The sequence below is a fragment of the Myotis daubentonii genome, chromosome 6 (assembly GCF_963259705.1).
Source record: "Myotis daubentonii chromosome 6, mMyoDau2.1, whole genome shotgun sequence".
Classification (NCBI taxonomy): Eukaryota; Metazoa; Chordata; class Mammalia; order Chiroptera; family Vespertilionidae; genus Myotis; species Myotis daubentonii.
The window spans coordinates 24,706,152-24,726,610 of record NC_081845.1 but is presented as its reverse complement, the minus strand read 5'-3'; the positions used below and the strand labels follow the sequence as shown (position 1 = coordinate 24,726,610).

Sequence of the window (20,459 nt, the reverse complement as noted above, 5' to 3'; positions counted from 1 at the left end):
ACTCAGATATTATCAGTTTCTGGCTCTTCAGGATATTACTGGCTATTCTGGTACCCAGTGTTACCTGTAACCTATTTATATCCTTGTGTATCTCAGTATGAAACTAGGACAGCAGCTGTATGTGTGTCAGAGATATAGTGATAACATTACTCTTTTCTCTGAGTGTCATGGTTTTCTTTCCTTCATTTGATAGTGAATTATAGTGAATTTGTACTCCACCTACACAGAGGTAAGCCTGTGCAGAAGGACCAGAGCGGGCAGTGGATTGTGAATGCGACTGATGGGGAGTCCCCCCAGCCCATGAGTGCAGCGTGCGCCATTTGAGTTCTCTGTCCCACCTGTGTTTTTCCCGTTGGCTGAATTTTCTCTCCAGCAATAGAACAGGAATTAATATGATTGTCAAAAAGATTCACTCACAATAATTACCTACATGTATTGAGTCCCTACTACATACATGGCACTGTGCTAAGTGCTCTATATGTAACCGTGGACCCACCTGGCCACTCTGTCAGGAAGATGGTCCCATAGCAATCTGAGGGGACAGACAGGACCACAGAAGTCACTTCTTGTTCAGAAGCAGGACGGGGGTTGGACTCAGGTTCTCATGCTCTATCCACTACAATACCCTGCTTTTCATTTTTTATTCTTTTCAGTACTAGAGTCGCTGTGTGTTTCTAAATGGAGTCCAGATTGATAGTGGAGCTCCCCTTTGTGTGGCACTGACACACTGTCACAGTGTCATTAAAATATAATCCTGGTAGCAGCAGCTCAAGGGTGGGGCTGACGTGTTAATGTCCAGTATTTTGGGGGCTACAGTGGGTTTTCATTTCTTTTTATATTATGAGCCCAGAATTGGCGGGGGGGGTGGGTATTAACTTCACATCAGTAAAGGTTAATAATATTCATCACAGTTCCTTTTTGGACATGCTATTATACTTTTTAGAGCTGCCTCTAAGAAATTAGTGATTGTTGATTTAAATACTGAATGAGTTGTCTGCTCAGGTTGCCATAACAAAATACCATAGACTGGGTGGTTAAAACAACAGAAATTTATTTTCTCACAGTTCTGGAGGTTGGAAAGTATGAGATCAAGATTCCAGCAGGGTTCAGTTTCTGATGAGCACTCTCTTCCTGGCTTGCAGAAGGCTGCTTTGTTCTCAAATGAGCATCTGAGCATGTAGAATCAGGTGCAGAGAGCACTTGGGGTCTCTTCTCTTAAGGCCTCTAATCCTATTGGATTAGGGCCCTACCCTTATGACCTCATTTTACCTCCTAAAGGCCCTGTCACCAAATGCAGTCATACTTTGGGTAGTTAGGGTTTCAACATATGAATGGGGTAGGTGGGCTGGGCACACTTCAGTTCACAGCAGTTATTGATTTTTTTTTCGTGTGTTCAAAAATACCATTTCTTAATGATTTAAGACTTTCACATTATCTGGCATCCTTAGGAGATATTTTAAATAGCTAAACCTCTTAGGATAAATTAATTTTTAAATTCTTATTAAAATATTGAAATATTTTATATGTTATCCTTCAATTTTAAAAAGTTGCATGATCTGTACTTGGTAATAATTCTAGCACTCACCAGCATACTCTGCAATAATATGAAAGTGTTGTTTGCTTATTTCACCATTGTTTGCCTATTCTCTGTATGACTGTTTTAAAAAAAAGACAATTGTTTAAAGAAGGCTCTGCAATAGGATCTTGATTTCCTGGTAGAAAAAAGGGAAGTGGCACTTGATAAGAGGAATAAAGATATGTTCTTCCTTTAAAAGATTATTTGGGGTAAAAGTAATTATAATTGTAGTAATGTCTATTCCTATTGAGATAACACAACCTTAAGAACTGAATTTAGCCGAAACCGGTTTGGCTCAGTGGATAGAGCGTCGGCTTGCGGACTGAAAGGTCCCAGGTTCGATTCCGGTCAAGGGCATGTACCTGGGTTGCGGGCACATTTCCAGTAGGAGATGTGCAGGAGGCAGCTGATCGATGTTTCTCTCTCATTGATGTTTCTGACTCTCTATCTCTCTCCCTTCCTCTCTGTAAAATATCAATAAAATATATTTTAAAAAAAAAAGAACTGAATTTAATTTTCTGAATTGAAATCATGATGATGATAATTACAAAGATGACAGTCATAACTAATATTTCTTGAAAGTTTACTAAGTGCAGACAACTACTCTGTGTTAAGTAAAATTATTCTTTTAATCCTCGTAGTAAATCTATGAGGAAGGGCCTGTATTTATCCACAATTTATCCTAACGGTAGTGAGGCATAGAAAGGTTAAGTAACTTACAACAACAGCTACAACGATATGGGAAAAACATGGTTTGTTTGAAAGGTGTAGTAAGGAGATAGGTCTACTTTAAGAATGAAAAGGCTACTATGGAGAGCACTGCAGAGTAAGGCCAAATAACAATATTAAGGCCAAGTGTAGGTAGGACTTGAGAAATCAGGGGACTTGACATTTAATGAGCAAATAGTAAAATAAATATTCATGAGCAAGAAAGTAATCTGATGAAAAACATTATTTAAGGAAAATTAACCTGTGAATTGATTAACTCTTATTTTACCTTACCATTTTTTAAAGATATTTAATATTTCATAAAAATGTTTATCTCTTATCTTGTTGGCTTTTGGATTTCTTACAGAAAAGGAATATATTACATTTATAAATGTCCCAAAGAATCTGAAATTTTCCTCAAAACAGGATATAAAAGTCAAAGACTATGTAGTTGGCAAGCTAAGTGTTAAGAAATAGATGTATTATATTGCATATCCACAGGTTTCAGGGTTTATGCTTTAAATTTTGTTTGGATACTTTTGCCTACAATATTAGTAACTCATATTAAAGATGTGTTTAGTTACCATGGTTTAAGAAAGCATCTTATTAAAAAATTAGTTTTGTATATTTTCCCCTAACAGGAGGAAGGAACATGTATATATATGTAAGGAAGAAAAGAAGCATTTTGTCACTGAACACTATTTTTTTGAATTCTGTGTTTCTATTCATTTCGTGATGTTTTCTTATCTAACTAGGTTATGAGCCCTTCAGACACAAGATCAGTTGCTGATTTGGTCCCTCACATTGCTTAGTGTGATATGTCTGTGAGGCATTTAATAAACCTTTTATTAACTATCAATCTTTGGGATTTTTCTCCCAAGTCCTTTTAATTCTGTTAGAGAACCAGTGCTATGTTGAAACAAATGTAGTCACATTTTCAATCTGAAGAATATCTCATTTTTTAAAAAGAAAGAGACAGATAGTACTATTGGTTTTTAGGGCATGTTATTACTAGCAGAATTGAGAGCAGAGCATGTGATATATATATTATTCTATAGTAATAATACAGGTTGTCTCCCAAAAATGTATACATACTTTATCAGCTGATAGCTCAATTGATGTTTCTTTCTTTTCAGGCTTAACCTATGGGAATTAATAATTATTCAAAGTGTATATAGATTTTAGGGACTCCTTGTATATCAAACTGGAAGACTGTAGGGATTCTCAAAGAGCAGAATTCCGTTCATCTTCTTCAACCTCATTGTTAGCATATGAAATAATGCTAAAAATTAACCACAGTACTTTTTCCTGAAAATTTGAAGAAAGCACAGGCCCGCTTGGTTACTACAAAACCGAAGAACCCATATGTGTTAAGTGCACGCCACTAATACAGCCCTAACTGTTCAAGTTTTGAAGCGGCCTGTGTTTGATTCGCCTTGTCTTTCTTCCTAGCTGCAAGAGAAATACTCTGGTTAGAAAAAGAAGAGCGAGCCAGGCAGCACTACGAAAAGCACCTGGAAGAGAGGAAGAAGAAGTTGGAAGAGCAGAGGCTGAAGGAAGAGCGGAGGAGGGCTGCTGTGGAGGAAAAGCGAAGGCAGAGACTAGAGGAGGACAAAGTAAGGTGCCGCTCTCGCTCAGAAATGGTGGGAGGCGCATCTATTGCAGAAATGCAGCGGATTTGCTATGGAACTTCCCATTAAGGTGCTGAGACGCGTGGCAAAATTGTCTCAGAGTAAGCTGGACAGACAGACACAGTGTGGAAGGAGGTTGGGGTGTGGAAGTCTTGTAGAGAATAGTGTGCTTGTTCCTATTACCACAGAAACTTTAAAAGCCCATTTTCCTTGCTCTAGACCTATAAGTTCATTATATTCAGTTAATCTATACTGAAATACCAAGACCATTCCAAGTCGTTGGATTTCTTCTTTTGTTTGTGGGGAGTTTTTTGTTGTTGTTCATTCTTACCTGAGGATGTTTTCTCCATTGATTTTCAGAGAGAGTAGAAGGGAGGGGAAGAGACAGAGAGAGAGAAACATCAATGTGAGAGAGCCACATCGATTGGTTGCCTCCCACATGCGCACTGACTGGTGCCGGGGATCAAGCCTGCAACCCTTCAGGGGATCAAGTATGTGTGTGCCCTTGACCAGAATCAAACCCGAGACCCTTCAGTCCACAGGCCGACACTCTACCCACTAAGCCAAACCAGTCAGGCCAAGTCATTGAATTTCTATAGGGCTTTACCATCGACAAACTTTTTCCACATATTAGATTGTCTCATTTATCCCTATTCAACCCTTGAATTTGGCAAAAATGGAAATATAGAATTAGAATGGGTAAAATACAAGGTTATACAATTCAGTAAGTTGTGGAGTTAGATTCTAAATTCCATTTTTTAGGTATGGTACCACATGTGTTTAATATCTGTGTAAGGTAAGACGTGCACTACCATGAAAACATCATATTCCCAGTAGTAATAATAAAGATCATTTATTAGGTACCTACTATATGCAATGGGCTTTTTCAACTGGCTCCTAATGATTTCAATAACCATCCCAGGTTGGAAATATTCTCACTTTAAGATAATGTATAACCCTGGCCAGTGTGGCTCAGTTGGCTGAATGTCATCCCATGCATCTAAAGGTTACCATTTGGCTCCTCGGCCAGGGCATATACTCAGGTTTCAGGTTCAATTCTTGGTCAGGTGTATGCAGGAAGCAACCAATCAATATTTCTCTCTCTCTCTCTCTCTCTCTCTCTCTCTCTCTCTCTCTCTCCCTTTTCTTCCTTTCTCTCTCTCTCTCAAATCAACAAAAACATTTTTTTAAAAAAAGATCAATAAAAACATTTTTAAAAAATCTATTTCCTAAATGTTAAGAAATAGATTAGGAGTATCCCCTCTCACTCTACTCTTGTCTTAAGTTAAAGAAGCCTTGCTCTGGCTAAGTAGCTCAATTGGTTAGAGCAGTGGTCGGCAAACTGCGGCTCATGAGCCACATGCGGCTCTTTGGCCCCTTGAGTGTGGCTCTTCCACAAAATACCGACTTCTGCGCATGGGCCACGAAGTTTCAATTGCACCGTACGTGCGCACCCACATGTGGTATTTTGTGGAAGAGCCATACTTAAGGGGCCAAAGAGCCGCATGTGGCTCGCGAGCTGCAGTTTGCTGACCACTGGGTTAGAGCATTGTCCCTATATGTCAAGGTTTCGGGTTTGATAAGAGGTCAGGGCACATACAAGAAGCAACCAATGAATGCATCAGTAGGTGGGGCAATAGATCGATGTTTCTCTCTCTCTCATTCTCTTTTTCTCTCAAATCAATTTTTTATAAAAAATTTTAAAGAAGTCTCAAATAACTAGGTTGAATCCAATCATCAGCTGCTCTATTCCATTTAAGGAGCGCCATGAAGCTGTTGTACGACGTACGATGGAAAGGAGCCAGAAACCAAAACAGAAGCATAACCGATGGTCATGGGGAGGCCCTCTCCATGCCAGCCACAGCGTTCACAGTACAGGTAAACAGGCGGTGACCACTTCCACAGTCCCTTTTTTGTTTTTCCTGAGCAGTAAAAGTGCAGTTGCTTCTTTTTCCTAAGTCTGTGTTTGCAAAACAAAAATCCTGCTGAAACAATGACACTACAATTAAATGATGTTTCTGTTTGAGGATAAGAGGGTGATGGAGGTAAGAAGATAAGATTCTCCCCCTTAACATAGACTGCTTTTCTCATTTGTTACAAAGTCCTTGAGGAGAGAGAAATCTATGCAATGCTTCTAAATAAACATGCTAGTTTCAACTCTACATTAGTCTAATTAAATTACATAGGGTTTCAGGATTATGAAATTGGTTCACCAGTTTTATCTTTTACTCTAGAAGAATCATAGGCTTATTGACTAATTAAAATCAATACTATGAGCTTATGTATTCTGACCCTAACGTGTATGCAACACTAGCTTTGTAAGAGAAAGTGCAGGTTTTGAGGCTACAAATAGTAGATGCCTTTGCTATTCCTTTGTTCTTAAGTAGACATGAGAATACTGAAATTTGGAATTAGTGAAAGGCCTTATTTTTGTACTGTAAATTCAATACACCTTGAATTTTATATGGTGTGTCGGTTCTTTTTCATTTGTGTGAGTCTAATAGCCTCTTTTTTTAATTTACTTTGAAAGGTCATTGTCTTACATGCTGTCCCCAGGTGGTTTTGTTGAATCATCATTCACCTTTCTCGATTTAGCAGGCCTGGACCACCACTTCACAACTTTGGGTGGTACTAGAAAGTCTGGTACAGACCTCCCTTGATTGCTGATTGCCTGACCTGTAGCTGGCACCTCAGACCTAGGGCCAGAGTTCATCAATAGCTGGACCATCACCACCGTAGTCATGATGCTTGCTTAATATCCCATTGCATAGACCTAGATCTGGCATATAGCACAGTGTTTCTTAAGTGTGATAATATAACTCAGGTGACTTGAAACTGTTGAAATAATTACATGTCATATGTTTAGTTTCTCCTTAAATGATCATTTTTAAGATAAAACTTTAAAAAAAATTTTTTTTAGCGAATAAATTACCTGGGATCAAAGCACATCCAGTTTGGTTTTCCCCTCCCCACCCCCATTCCATCCTTGTGCAGCCACTTGTAGTTGTAATCTACTAGTAAATGTTAATGGATTTTTGTTTGTTTGCTCTATTCTCTTTCATTCCTAACATTCAGTGTATTTTCTATAACCCCTTCATGTTAAAAAAAAAAAGTCTAAAATCATATTACCACAATTTACTTTCCTGTCAGAGTGAACCACAATTGAAAGCAGTTTTCTTGGCTCTTTTTTGGTGGGGCACCTATCAAATCTGTGATCATTAGGATCATTTACGGGTGATGTTTAACTCTAGGGATAGTTTTACACACGTGTTCCATGTAGAAAAGCTGTCATGGTACATGTTTTTATAACCTTACTGTTTTTTCTTTTACTTGGCTTTGTTTTTCATGTGTAGGCGGAAGTATGCTCTGTTACAGATTTTTTTGAAGGGAAATAAAGTTCCCTCGCACTCAGAGTTCAATAAATGACCGTTAGTACTGTCACTCAGAGCAAGAGAATGTAAACTGTTGGATAAAGTTCGTTTTTATAAGGGCTGTGGATGAGAGAACATCGCTGCTACATAGACGAGAGAAGTTTGGAAATAATGGGAATATACCAAAATTCTCAAAGGTCAAAATGATCTGCTGTGACCTCGAGAGCAACAACCAGACCTCCCTCATTTTGAATACCCCTTACTACACAGCAATGCCTGACTCCTAGTGGTACTCATTCACTGTTCACTGACCAACAAACAGGTCCTAGAAATTAAATTTAATCGGATTAAATCAGTGTGTTGTCTGACTGCTCCAGCATCAACTAGCACTAGCTTGTAAACTTTGTACTGTTTAAGCCAGTTCGTTAAAAATCCTTTCGTGAATTTGTGTTTGGTTCAATGAGAAAAAGAAATTATTAAAACTTACCTTATTATGTATAAAATAATGTAATAAATACATATTATACCCCCATAATTTTAACCATGCAGGCTAGACCTACATGTAGACACAATTTTCCTCTAATTAGAGCTTAACATATAAAGCAATATCAGAAAATGTATTGCTATAAAATCACTGGGAATATCTTTCATTATCCTTCCTTGTACGCTTGAACCTCATAATTAAGGTGTTCCTTTTGACATTTTATCCTGAATCTTTATGTTAGGAACACCCGAAGGGCCCTTCAGTTAAGTATAAATAAATTTGAGTCACAGAAATGATGTTTGGATTTTTTTAATAAGCAAATGCTTCAACCATAAAATGAGCCCCAGTAGGAGATAGAAATGTCTGATGCTGGTGGAAGACTTGCTGTAACTAATGGCCAAAAATGGTTATTCTGTGGGGAAAAGTTTACTGTAAAATTTGTACTACAAGGTTAGTTAGACCAATAGCAACTAGGTTTTGAAAGCCTTTTTCCCACAAGGAATATTTTGGTTTGTTTTGGTTTTAGAAGATGTGAACAATAGAAAAATAAAACAAAATATGGCAAAACCCCCATTACCTTTGGCTATTACAGAACATCTACCTGCCTCCTAAATAAATATAATGAGATTTTTTAAACTTTTAATGTGCACAATTTTATTCAGGGAATATGATTTATGCTACCGAGTATTGTTACAACTTGGTTCCACTATACAGACAGCAAACTAATAGAGTTGATTTTTGCCTTTTAAATGACTGCTATTTCTCTTCTGGCTTGAACTTTAAGAATTGCTCTAAAATTACTCGACAGCAGGATGAACAATATTGTTAATATACTTAAAGGAAGGAATTCTGATTTTCTTTTTATGACCGTCTGTTTTGTCAGGCAAGTTTGTGGGCTGTTTCTACCTTTGCAAACCATATCAAACTCTATGTTCTAGGCTTAGAGACATGATTATTAGTAGACTTTTTGAATAGAAATGCTATAGTGTTTCCTCTTCTTTCTTGTTAATGTGTTTTCCTATAATGAACTTTCATGCCCTGGTTGCAAATGACCCTGGGAGCCAAGCTATCAGCAGATCCGCAGAACCTGGTGTTCTTTGCCTTCTAGTGTTTGCTTTCTATTTTACCAGCACTGTGTCTACCCCATTGCTCCTTCTTCGAGAAATTATAAAGGCTGTCACATGTGTGGCCCTCTCTTTGCTTCACAGTCTGCCTCCATTGTTTTAGCTGCCCTCCACTGGCTTTCATTCCTCATATTATAACATTACGCTTGAATTTCCCTGGCTGACAAACTGGTGAGCTGAATATTTATTTTATCCCATAAGAAAAATGAATTTTATTTCTACCCTTTAAGTTACCTTGCAAATGTCCACTTGGAAAACTGTGCTATCACGAAAGATCTAGGGATAGAGCTGAAAGCATCCAGTCCTAGTTTTCCCTTCCTTCAGCGAACTAGGAAATTGCAATCCTGCATGCTGGCTGTCAATTAGCATTATCTCCATTTGTTTTAGATCCAGACAGGCGGTCAGTTTCCACCATGAATCTTTCGAAACATGTTGATCCCGTCATTAGCAAGCGGCTCTCCTCTTCATCTGCAACTTTACTAAATTCTCCAGATAGAGGTACAGTCAAAAGGAAAACAAAAAAAGTGTTCTGTTATTTACTTAATGCTTTTTTTTCTGGATGTTTACAGATAAAAATAAGCATCTGAAGTTGCTTTCCCTACGTTTCTTAAATAGGAAGAAAAAAACTTCAGAATAAAAAAGCAATAAACGGCTGAGCAGCATTTTCCTTGCGACAAGAACATTTCTCATTTTAGAACTTGGCTGAATGATTGCATTTAGCAGTGATGAAAGCGGTGCTTCTCTCAACTCTTTAGTAACTGAGTTTACAGCTCCAGAAATCACCCACTTATCCACTAACATGCAACTAATCTTTGTTATGAACATTTATTTTACTTCAATCATACTGTCTTTGACTTTTCATCTGTACTTTGGAAATTCCAGTCTTTGATTTTCTTTAAAAAAAAAAAAAAACTTAATTGATTCATGTTAGTAGATTTCATTTTGCTAACTTCTCATTTAACCAAACCTTTCTTGCCGCATTTCTTGTGTGTGTGTGACTGGTTTTTTGGTTTCCATTCATTTACTCTTAAGGGATTTGGCCTAACTTCAAGAATATCATCAGTGAAGCCTCCTAAAAATTTTAATAATCATAGTCCTCCAATTAACATTTTATTTTAATTTTGAGTTTTCTTCATCTTATGGATTTACAGTACATGAATGTTATTTATTAAATGAAAGTTTTATTTTACATATTTTATATATCATGGTAGGAAAAACCAAACTTTTAAGATAAGCTACTTGTTTTACATAATTAAAATGATTTTAAATTAAAAAACAAAACAAAAAAATTATTGTGCAATATAAAAATACATATTCTTTAAAAGTAACAAGTTGTGGTTACTTTAAGTGCTTTATTAAGAAACTGATGGGGAAAGGTTCAGTGTTTATACTAGTAGTATTGAAAAAGAATGTAATGTGTGCATGTTCTGTATGTGTGTATGTGTATTTGTGTATTTTATATTGTATAAAAATTATGGTGTTATAATGTACAATATTCTATGTGCTGATGTTGTTTTATAACTAATCTCTTAATACAGTAAATGTTTGAACAACTTCCTGTTCTTGCCTTTTAACTTAAACCATTCCTTTTTTTTTCTCTTTAACCTAATTTGCCTAAATCAGTATTAGACATGTAGTCAAATTAGAAGCCTTTTATAAAGTATTATGAATCAACATTCCTTTTGTAAATAGCCTTTCTTTTCAAACTCATTTCCCCTAATATAACCTAAAATATAGCATGTGAATGCTATTCTTACAGTTGTCTATTCTTCTTTTCTTTGGAGCTGGTCACTTACTCTAATTTCATACTTTTGGGGAACTTGGATATCAGACAAGCTACAGTTGAGATTTTACACTACTTTTAAGTTAAACCTTGCATACTGCTTCCTACAGTACACAGCTAAATTGGGGAAAGGTTGAGAGTGGGAGGTGGGCAGTAAGCCAGACAACATCCTGTCCACACTTCCTCGGAAGGACAGTGCTGAGTCAACTAGAAATAAGATGTTTTATAGGTTCTGCATGATAATATCTGAATGGATATTCTTAAAAAAAAAAAAAAAGGATCTTAGAACTTGGGGGAATTTGTTGGATGACTACTCTACTCTAGTTTGGGTAAGAGTCCCGAAGAGGTGCAGGGCCTGAACCAGTATCCTAGAGGCTGACTGTTAGAGAAGAGGGACTAGAATAGTGATCACCAGCTCCTAACCCATGTTGCTACACTGCATCTTCAGGTTTTACCTTCATGGATGCCCTTCCTAAGATCAACCCTGACTCTGTGCATTCTTCCTTTGGGAAAGGTTAAGGGTCAAGGGAAGTTTAATAAACAAGTCATAGCTGGGGCCAGGAAACTGCCCCTTGAATCATGGCACAGGCTTATAAAACTGAATACTAAGCTGACCAATAGGATAAGAGGGAGACGCTAAATTGGGGAGTTCTGTTTTTTTTCCCCATTTATCAAAAAGTTTCTGGATCTAACAGATAAGGTTGGCCCTAAAGGAAGATTTGGGTCGTCCAGGGGTTCGTTTAGGTCCAGGAAGCAGTTTTTTTAAGTTAAGCAAAACTCTCAAGAGGACAGTGAAAAATCTGGGTCTTTTAAAAAGAATAGAAATTCTGATTTTGACTTTCCTAATTTAAAAATTTAAGTAATTTACTTAGCTTATTTTATGCAACTTTTAAAAGTTGGTTATGCTTTATCATCAAATTAAAAAGCATTTTTATTAAATTACTGAAGTAGAGGTTTTTACAGACTAATTTGTTAGAGGTTATATCTATATACCATTACTAGGGGTGGTTTGAGCTTTCTCAACCTCACAGCACAAGCCTGGGAGCTGGTATTAAACTGAGGCTCTGATATTCTCAAGGTTGATATTCAGCTGGAATGCTGTACTGGTTATTAAAAATACTCAAATATTTTCATACCAGTTGATAAGTACTCACCTCCCCAAGCTGTGCTTCCCCAGGTCCTCCAGAGCTAATGAGTGGCATCCATGTCCTACCAGTTTTTAAATATTTTGATTATCACACCTGAATATAGCATCATAGACTGATAAAATGACCCGAGTTAAAAGGAAACCCCTGACTACCAAAGATTTCTATAATTGCTGCAATAGAGTGAATATTGCCACTGGAAATTTTTACATTAAAAATGTGTATTTCTTATTAACTTAAGTTACCTGCTTAGCCAGCTTTTTTCTCAAGGGCAAATAGTAAGGAGGTTTTTTATAAAAAAAGTAAAAATGAAGTCACCTACTCTTTGCTTAAAATTAGTCTATACGTTTTTTTTCCCTAGAGTCTAGGATAGAGGACATGGTGTGGTAGACCTCAAACTGAATTCTGCCCACAGGCATGTTCTGCCTGACTTGAGCAAAAGATTTGTTGTTGTTTTTTTCATTTGAATTAATTGGCATCATTTTAAAAATGGAATATATCATTTAGGTTTTCTATTTTTAATGAAAAATCAGGACCTGGCAACACTTGCCTGGTTTCTCCATCATTTAGAACCGAATAATGGTTTCCTGCTCATGGGGAATATGCAGGTGCAAATATCTAGCATGTTTGTTTGCCTCCCTGGTCCGGGTGATCTATTATAAGGGTTGTCAGAATCTCATTTTTAAGTGCTTAAACAGTATCGATACTTTATTTCATGAGAATTAATATCTCTTCATTCCAGAGTTTATCACCTTAAAATCAGGCCCCTCTAAGTGAAAAAATAAAACAAAAAAACATAAACTCACTCTCCTGTCCATACCTTTACTAAAAAGTTACCTTATGGAAGAGATCTGTCTCTCTTTTGCTCAGGACATAGTTGTGAAGGTGGCAGAAGAGGAAACATGTGTCTCTTAGCAAATCATTCATTCATAGGTCAGAGCTTTAATCTCTTTGGGTGTGCTTTAAATACAAGTCAAAGAGAGTTTTTAATCTTCATTTAAGGCAAATTTTGGTTGATGCCTTAAAGATGCACAGAAATTAAGTAATTGAACTTAATGAAGGGGTAGGGTAGAGGGACATGTCTTTTCAATGATAAACCATCTCAGCAGTTCTATTTTATCTAAAAAAGGAAGCATTCATTTCTTCTTCCCTTTCTCATCTACTAAAAATAGAGTTCTGGTGAAGATTTTAATTTAATCCTAATCTTTTCCCCCATTGACCTTCTGTGGATGTATTGTAATTCTAGATTACAATATTTTTGTTGTTGATACACAAAGGACACATACACTACCATACTACAATTTGTAATTAGCACATTTCTCAATGTACATTATACTACCTTTGTACCTATTACATTGGTTTTTGTAACAGATCTTTTTGTTAATGTCTTGCTGTTAGATAAGATTTCACTTAACCATGAAAGCTCTCCAAATAACTAGAAAAATCTAATGAACAATTCACTGATTATTAAATTCACCAGAGCCTTGATCAAAATAGTCATTCTTTTTTTAAGTCAGATAATTAAGGTTCTTATTGGAAGTTGATACCTCTCCGAGATAGAAGCAAATATTTTCTGTAATACATGTAACACTGCATGGCTTCTAATAACTAAAACTACTTTCCTAGAATATAAATGCCATTCATTTCAAACATGTCATATAAAAGATTGTTATAAGAACGACTGCTCCCGAGGCAAAGAGACTTACTTGTACCTGCTGTTTACCGTGAGGAACAGAATGGCCTTGCCAGGTTTAGACAGTTTTAAAGTCTTTTTTAAGTCACTTGGAAATGTGTTCTAAAATAAAGATATATTATCGCTTGAGTGGTTTTTGTAGACTTCTTTCCTGGAATTTTAGAAAGTAGCCTCTGTATTTTCATGGGCCATCAATGGAAGCTAACGTAAGCAAAGTAATGTATGATTGGCGTGCATTTCCTAACCGTGGGCTTGCCAAGCCCCAATATAATTTGGGGCCATACTTCATTACATTATTTTAAGTTGACCTTCCAGATTCTTCACACCAACTAGCAATCTCCAATTTATGTTTCTATTGGATTTTGGCTTTTCTATTTAATTTTATCTTGCTTCAACTTTACCCTTATGCTCCCCCAAAATTTTATGTTGTTGTCAAACAGGGACCTGAAAGAACCTGACTTTGCTGAATGGAAAGGTCAAAAGGAAATTCTATCCAGAACTGTGCATGAGTCCTCTTCCGTTTTATTATCTTTAATTTCCCCCCAATTACCCGAGTCACAATTCATGGAGATCTATCAACATGTAATGGAGACCTTTCTATCTTTATTTACTTATAAATCCAGTCTTGCATTAAGCTGGCATGGCCGCTGGTGGCGCTGATTATTCAGGGTACTTAGGAATTCCTTTGGCTGAAGTCTTCCAGCAGTCCACTGCCCATCCCGATAAGGGCAGACGGCAGATAGATATGACTGGAGTCGGTGACACATGCCAAACCTGTTGTGGAAATAACATTTCTGTTGTGTTATCAGTTGACTGCTATAGGAGGGTGGTTAGCGAAAACTGCATCCATAAAACTAATATAGAGCCTGCCACAAAATGAACCTTTGCAGAATGGCAATGCCATAGAATAACGGCTCCTATGGGTAGGGCTCCTGTTGCCCTGCCTCTTCACCCACTGTCCTCGCCAGAGAGCCCGTCTCTCTCGAAGGCCAGCATGTGGAAGCGATAGGTGTGATGCTCTGCACCCTCTTGCCCCTGGAAGGAATGCTTCTAACATCTTGCTTATGTGGTGACGTTTAGCTCGCCGCCTGCAGCTCAGCCCATGGGAGAGCAGCGTTGTTAACAGACTGCTGACGCCCACGCACTCGTTCCTGGCCAGGAGTAAAAGCACAGCTGCCTTGTCTGGAGATGCAGGTAAAACTGTCAAGGTGCACCTTTCCTGGGGCCGTCAAGTCCTCCTTTTGAAGCATATCTGAGCCTCCATCTGATCACATCTTCTTTTTTCCCAATGTGTGCTTCTCTCTCCTCCGGGTGGAACAGCTTTGGAAATGTGTCTATTGGTGCTGGTTTCATGGCCCTGGCATTGTTTCCTCTTCGCATCCATCTTAGCATCTTACCTGGACACCAGATGTCAGGCAGACAAAGGGTCCCCTCCCTGTGATGAGATACTTCTGTCCGTTCAGAACATTCCCAGAAAGACCTGTCCCTTCCCTAACTTTCTTTCTGCCCTTGCATCTAAGCCAATGATCAGAGGCAGAAATAATTTAATATACTAACATGTGGACTTGGGGATAAAATCAAAGCATGAGCCGATTTAAGCACACAGTTTCCTAATGTGGCTGTAGGCTGGCTACTTACCCTCCTGTGCCAGTCTTTTATATGTCAACTTGGAAGAGTACCCTTCCAAAACTCTTAAGATTTGTGGAGAAGGCTAATTATAGTGTTCTTAATTGTTACATACTTCGAAAATATAGTATGTAAAATGCACCAAGTACTGGTTATTATAATTAATTATAACTCCTTTACTTTTTTGAAATGCAAAACATGCCTGAATGGGCCAATTAATTCCATGTATCTAGCTGGAAGATACATATTAGGCTTTTGGCAACATCACATGGTGAGTTGATTTAGATATTCCCAGCTATCTTTGGGCACAGCTGGTGTATCAATATAACCAGTCTACTAGCCCTCATCGTTGGCACTTAAGAAATTGCATAGGCTCTTCACAAAATTCCCTTTAAAAGACACTTTGCCTCTGCGAACCTCTTCACTTACAAATACTAATTCTTGGTTTTATGATGTCTTTCATTTCTGGTTTCCAATGAGCTAATATCAACACTAATTCTCACAGTACCCCTGGGAAATAGTCAAGAAAGCACGTTCAGGCATTCCCACCACCTGCCTGTGGAACCCAGTAACGAAAGTGATTTACCAGAGCCACTTAGGAAATCAGTAAACTGGACCTTAAACTAGCTTACCCTCCATCCTTGGCACCCCGTGTGATGCTCTGTGTACCTTGTGCATTCAACTAGCTGGACCACAGTGTTCTGTGTTTTCTGTAAAGTAACTTGTCAGCTGTCATGTTACATCTGAGATTTTTCTGAAGGAAAAAGTATACCTTATTTCAAGATAGTTTTCTTTTTTGATGCCTGTGAATGGAATACTTTTATATAAGTTTTTCTTTAGGTCCAGCTAATTGAAGAACCTCTAACACTGCTTTTCAGTTTTCTTTCATAGGATCTAAATAATAGTTTATGGCTATCATGCTTATGAATCTCCATATAGTACGTTTTCATACTAAAAGACTGCCTCGCAGCTAGAAAATTGTCTTTGTTTGCTATTTCTGTCATCACTAACTTTTGTTAATTCTTTCACTCTTCCTCTAGTCTTTTTCAACACCATTTCCTCATTTTCCACCCATTCTACCCACCCATCTTCCCACCTTCCTTCTTCATTGTTATGTTCAGCCAGGTGCTTTTTACCTCCTAACTGGTTCTTCTTTACTTTGCAACTTTTCCATTCTCCTTGTCACAGATTGACTCATTTCTTTAATTTACTTTAGTGTGAAGCAATGTATAGCCTTTCCTTGAGTTGCCTGTTTCATTAATATATTCCTTAGATCGTTGTTACCTGTTATTGCATCAGTACAGCTTATGTTTAATGAACCAAAACTGTTGATTTCTAAAATTTTCCATATGAAATTACATATGTAAACATCTCTTACATATATCTTGTCAAAAACTCTTTTTCTGTCTACTCTCGTTGATTTTTCTTTCTTGTCTTCCCATTTTAGTGTTGCCCCTTGAGTTCATCTTATATCCAATTGCCATTGGCAAGAGGATGGCCTACATCCAGAGCCAGGGTTACCATAGTAGATCAAAATAGTCACCCCTAAGATGTTCAGTGACTGCAAACTTCCAGAACAAGCCATGAGAGCTGTTGAGAACTGAAAATCAGAGTCTCATTTGTACCTACTGCTTTGGGTTGACTTTTCCATGCCCATTTTAAAAAATACATTTAAAATAATTGTGATTATTAGAGCTCAGGATTAAAAGAGTTAATACATTTAAAATGCTTAGAATAGTGCCTGCACATAGTAGGCACTCAATAAATTTAATATTATTATTATTATTCTATTATGTAATTTTTCTATTCTCCATGCTACACTCCAACCACTTGAACTGCATTGTCTTTTTTCTTCACCCGTCTTTTCATATAGAAAATCTTGAATGACTTAAATTAAGGCACACTTGCTACCAAGGATAGAGAAAATACAGATATTGTGGAAGACTTTCTATAGAAGAATTTTCACGTGTAACAAATTAACTTTGAGATAAGGAGAGCATTCTGGGAGAGTGGGGAAGACAACAATAGATTGCTCTTACTATTTCTTCAGAAGAGCAAGGAGTATTAGAATAATTGACTTAAAGTTTCAGGTTTTTCAGTAGTTGCTATTGAGAACAACAATAAAACTCATGAAATGTAATATCCTTAGAAGGAATTTATAGTGTTTATTTTAGCCAGGCAATGTTCCTTGAACAATTAAATTTGAAGATTTTAGTGTAAACTACACTGATAGGTTTAAGACATTTTCATCCTTTGATTAATGTTACCTTGGCACCATAATAAAGAATAAACTGGAGGCATGATGAGATTGGTTTACATCCAGGATGGTCTCAAAATTGCTCCATAAATACCCCCCCAAAATAACTGTTTTTCACTAGAGAAAAAAGAAATCATATTTCTGTGCTTTATTCCTTTTTCAGTGTCAGACCTATGGCCTCAGAGCAAGGCTGTTGTCTAGTCTAGAGTTTCTTGATCCCCCACATGGTTAGTGGCCCTCTGGTCATGCCCTAGGCAATGTGTGCCTCTCCTGGTCATGAATCCTACAGAAGTGCCTTGTGCCAGGATGTTATTTTCTAAATATATTTGATTGGCTTGGAAGAGTTTTACATTAATGAACTCTTCCCTTGTCTGGGAAATGCAAATGCTTTGCCGTGGCATTGAGAAAGGTTATTTTCAAATTATTTCCCCTGTGATCACAATAAACCAAATGAGAGAAGGTCCTCCTTCCTCACAATACAGAGAAATCTTCTTTTGCCATTAAGATCTGAAACAAAGCTCTGTGTCAACTTACTTGGGTAAGACACACATATTCTTTTCAGGAGAGCTGAGAGAATGCAAAATGTTTCTGTTTACCCGAAAGAAATAGAGCTCTGTGTTCAGACGATGGGAAAAGAGAATGCAATTTCCAGTCTGTTCACTGCCTTGGCCACTGATAACCAGGAGATCCTGCCAGGCATTTGGTGTAAGGTGCAGTCTGATCCACGTTCTGTTTATAGGTTAAACTAAAATAAACATACTTTTAAACCCTAACTCTGAAATTAAGATGACCCCAAATTTGTCTTGTAAACTTTTGAGTTTTTAATTTATTAATACTGGTATATTCAACTGGCATGAATGGTCTCTTTAAAGAGTTGTACCATGGCTAGAATTGGGTAAAACCATGTTTAAAGCAGTTCACTTACATACAATTCTCCTCAGTGGTCATGTTTAATTGTCTTATTTTTTCTGCTGGAGAACAAGGTTTCTGGATGAGATCTGAAAATGAACCTTGGAACCTTAGTACCCACACTTTAGATACCTCTGCAGTATTTATTGTCTGAATCAATGTCTTTAAACCATCATTGCTCAGAATCCCTTGATTAATGACGGTGTTCCTTTGAAGGTGAATGGTCAGAAACTTTGTGATTTTTCAAAAAAATGTTCCATTTTGGGTACAACTTTAAAGCTATGCATGATTCAACTTTATTTTTGGCAACTCTAACATATTTGTGTTTTATTCACCATTTTAAATGATGACATCCTGTTTCCCCATACAGTCTGCTGCTGCTTGTTATGAACCTTCAATGCTTTGGATTCTGGGAAAATCCACAAGCATGCATTTGATTTTGCCTTTAAATAGATAAAACATTCACAGAATTTTTTTCTAGAAATTATTAGTTATCCTTCAAACGGGTCTTAACACCTGGTAAGACTTGGTCATTTAACATTTTTAAAATTCAGTTGCTTTTTTTTTGTTTAACCACTGCCTATTGAACTTTACTCCTGAAATAGTCGCTTGCTTGCTTGCTTGCTTGCTTCCTGTCTTTCCACCTTTTGTTCACTCTTAAAGCTAATTAGGAAAAATGTGATTATAAAGCAGGCCTTATATAAAAATTACCTTTCATTAATGTAGCATTTTACAAAACCTTGAGTTTATAGGACTATAAGGCTGTTGCATTCCATAATTATTGGATTACATCTATTTCTATAATCAGTATTTAAATAGCCAAAGAGCTTATATATTCCAGATTTTTCATTTGGACATGCCTTCCTCTTGGACACACCACAAACTGACAGGACTGTGAGGAGAGTTGAGTATGAGGGCCTGGATACCTGTAGGTAATAATATCTTCTCCCTGCTTTTCTCTCTATCTCGCTTTGCTCCTTTTCCTGAACCTGCTTTTGGCTTTCCTTCAACTGCTCCTCTGGCACTCTTGTGTGTAAAACAATCACCTGCACCCTAGTTATCCCCATTTGTCCTCGTTCAGCATCTTGCAGCCCCATCAACATCATGCCCTACAAAGCTACACACTCTAGAAATCCGATGGATCGAACAAAATTCTTAGTAACACCGCCCGATGGCTCTGCGCGAAGGAGGACTATTCACGGCACAGCGGTGAGTAGCCTTTGGGGGTGACCAGGCAAATCGGTGCTATTTCTTGTGCAGAGTGGACACACACACACACCACCCCCGGTTCTCCCAGGTGCAGTGTGGGTGTGATATTGAGAGATGCTGGCATGCACCATCTCATCTGTCCCACCAGACCTGAATCTGGTTGGCTGAGTGGTAGTGTCCCTATACTTCCTCTCCACTTGGAGATTTTACTCCCCCTAAAAATTTGAATTTGAACGTGAAAAAAACTCTTCTTTGTTCACTCGTGTCTGAGTGACTGAACTATCCATTCTGTAGGTTGCCTTCTTACCCTGTTGATTGTGTCCTTCGTTACACAGGACGTTTTAAGTTTGGTGTAGTCCCATTTGTCTATTTTTGCTTTTGCTACTTATGCTTTGGTGTCATACCCAAACCATTACCAAATCCAATATTATGGAGCTTCCCCTATGTTTTCCTGTAGGAATTTTATAGGTTTAAGTCTTACATTTAGGTCTTTTATCTAACTTGATATAATTTTTGTATATGGAATAAGGTAACGGCGCAGCTACATTCATTTGCATGTGGATATTCACTATAACAAGTACCAGTTGTTGAAGAGACCGTCTTTTCCCCATTGATTGGTCTTGGCAGTCTTTTCAAGGATTATTTGATTATTCTCACAAGGGTTTATTTCTGGGCTTTCTGTCTATTCCATTGGCCTATATATTTGTCTTGATGCCAGCACCACACTAAATTTTTAAAATTTAGTTTATTGGGGTATACCACACTTTTAATTACTGTAGCTTTGTAATATGTTTTGATATTAGAAGTGTAAGATCCTCAACTTTGTTCTTTTCAAGATTGTTTTGGCTATTCAGGGTCCCTTGAGGTTCCATAGGAACTTAAGATGAATTTTTCTATTTCTAAAAAATAAATAACATTGGGTTTTGATAGGGATTGCTTTGAA

The 20,459-nt window shown here is 37.4% G+C and overlaps 1 protein-coding gene across 10 annotated transcripts in view; it reads left to right on the top strand.

Annotated features, from left to right (window-relative positions):
* The window catches only part of MAP7 (microtubule associated protein 7), a 142,621-nt gene that overhangs the window by 99,442 nt on the left and 22,720 nt on the right, over window positions 1-20,459 (top strand). For 7 of the 10 annotated variants that reach the window (XM_059700432.1, XM_059700430.1, XM_059700428.1 and 4 more), the window contains exons 4-8: window positions 3,737-3,900; window positions 5,676-5,793; window positions 9,282-9,392; window positions 14,596-14,709; window positions 19,365-19,516. In XM_059700432.1, the coding sequence (XP_059556415.1) occupies window positions 3,737-3,900; window positions 5,676-5,793; window positions 9,282-9,392; window positions 14,596-14,709; window positions 19,365-19,516 (659 nt within the window). The remainder of the gene's footprint in view (window positions 1-3,736; window positions 3,901-5,675; window positions 5,794-9,281; window positions 9,393-14,595; window positions 14,710-19,364; window positions 19,517-20,459) is intronic. The other 3 variants (XM_059700431.1, XM_059700433.1, XM_059700436.1) reach the window with 3 other exon arrangements.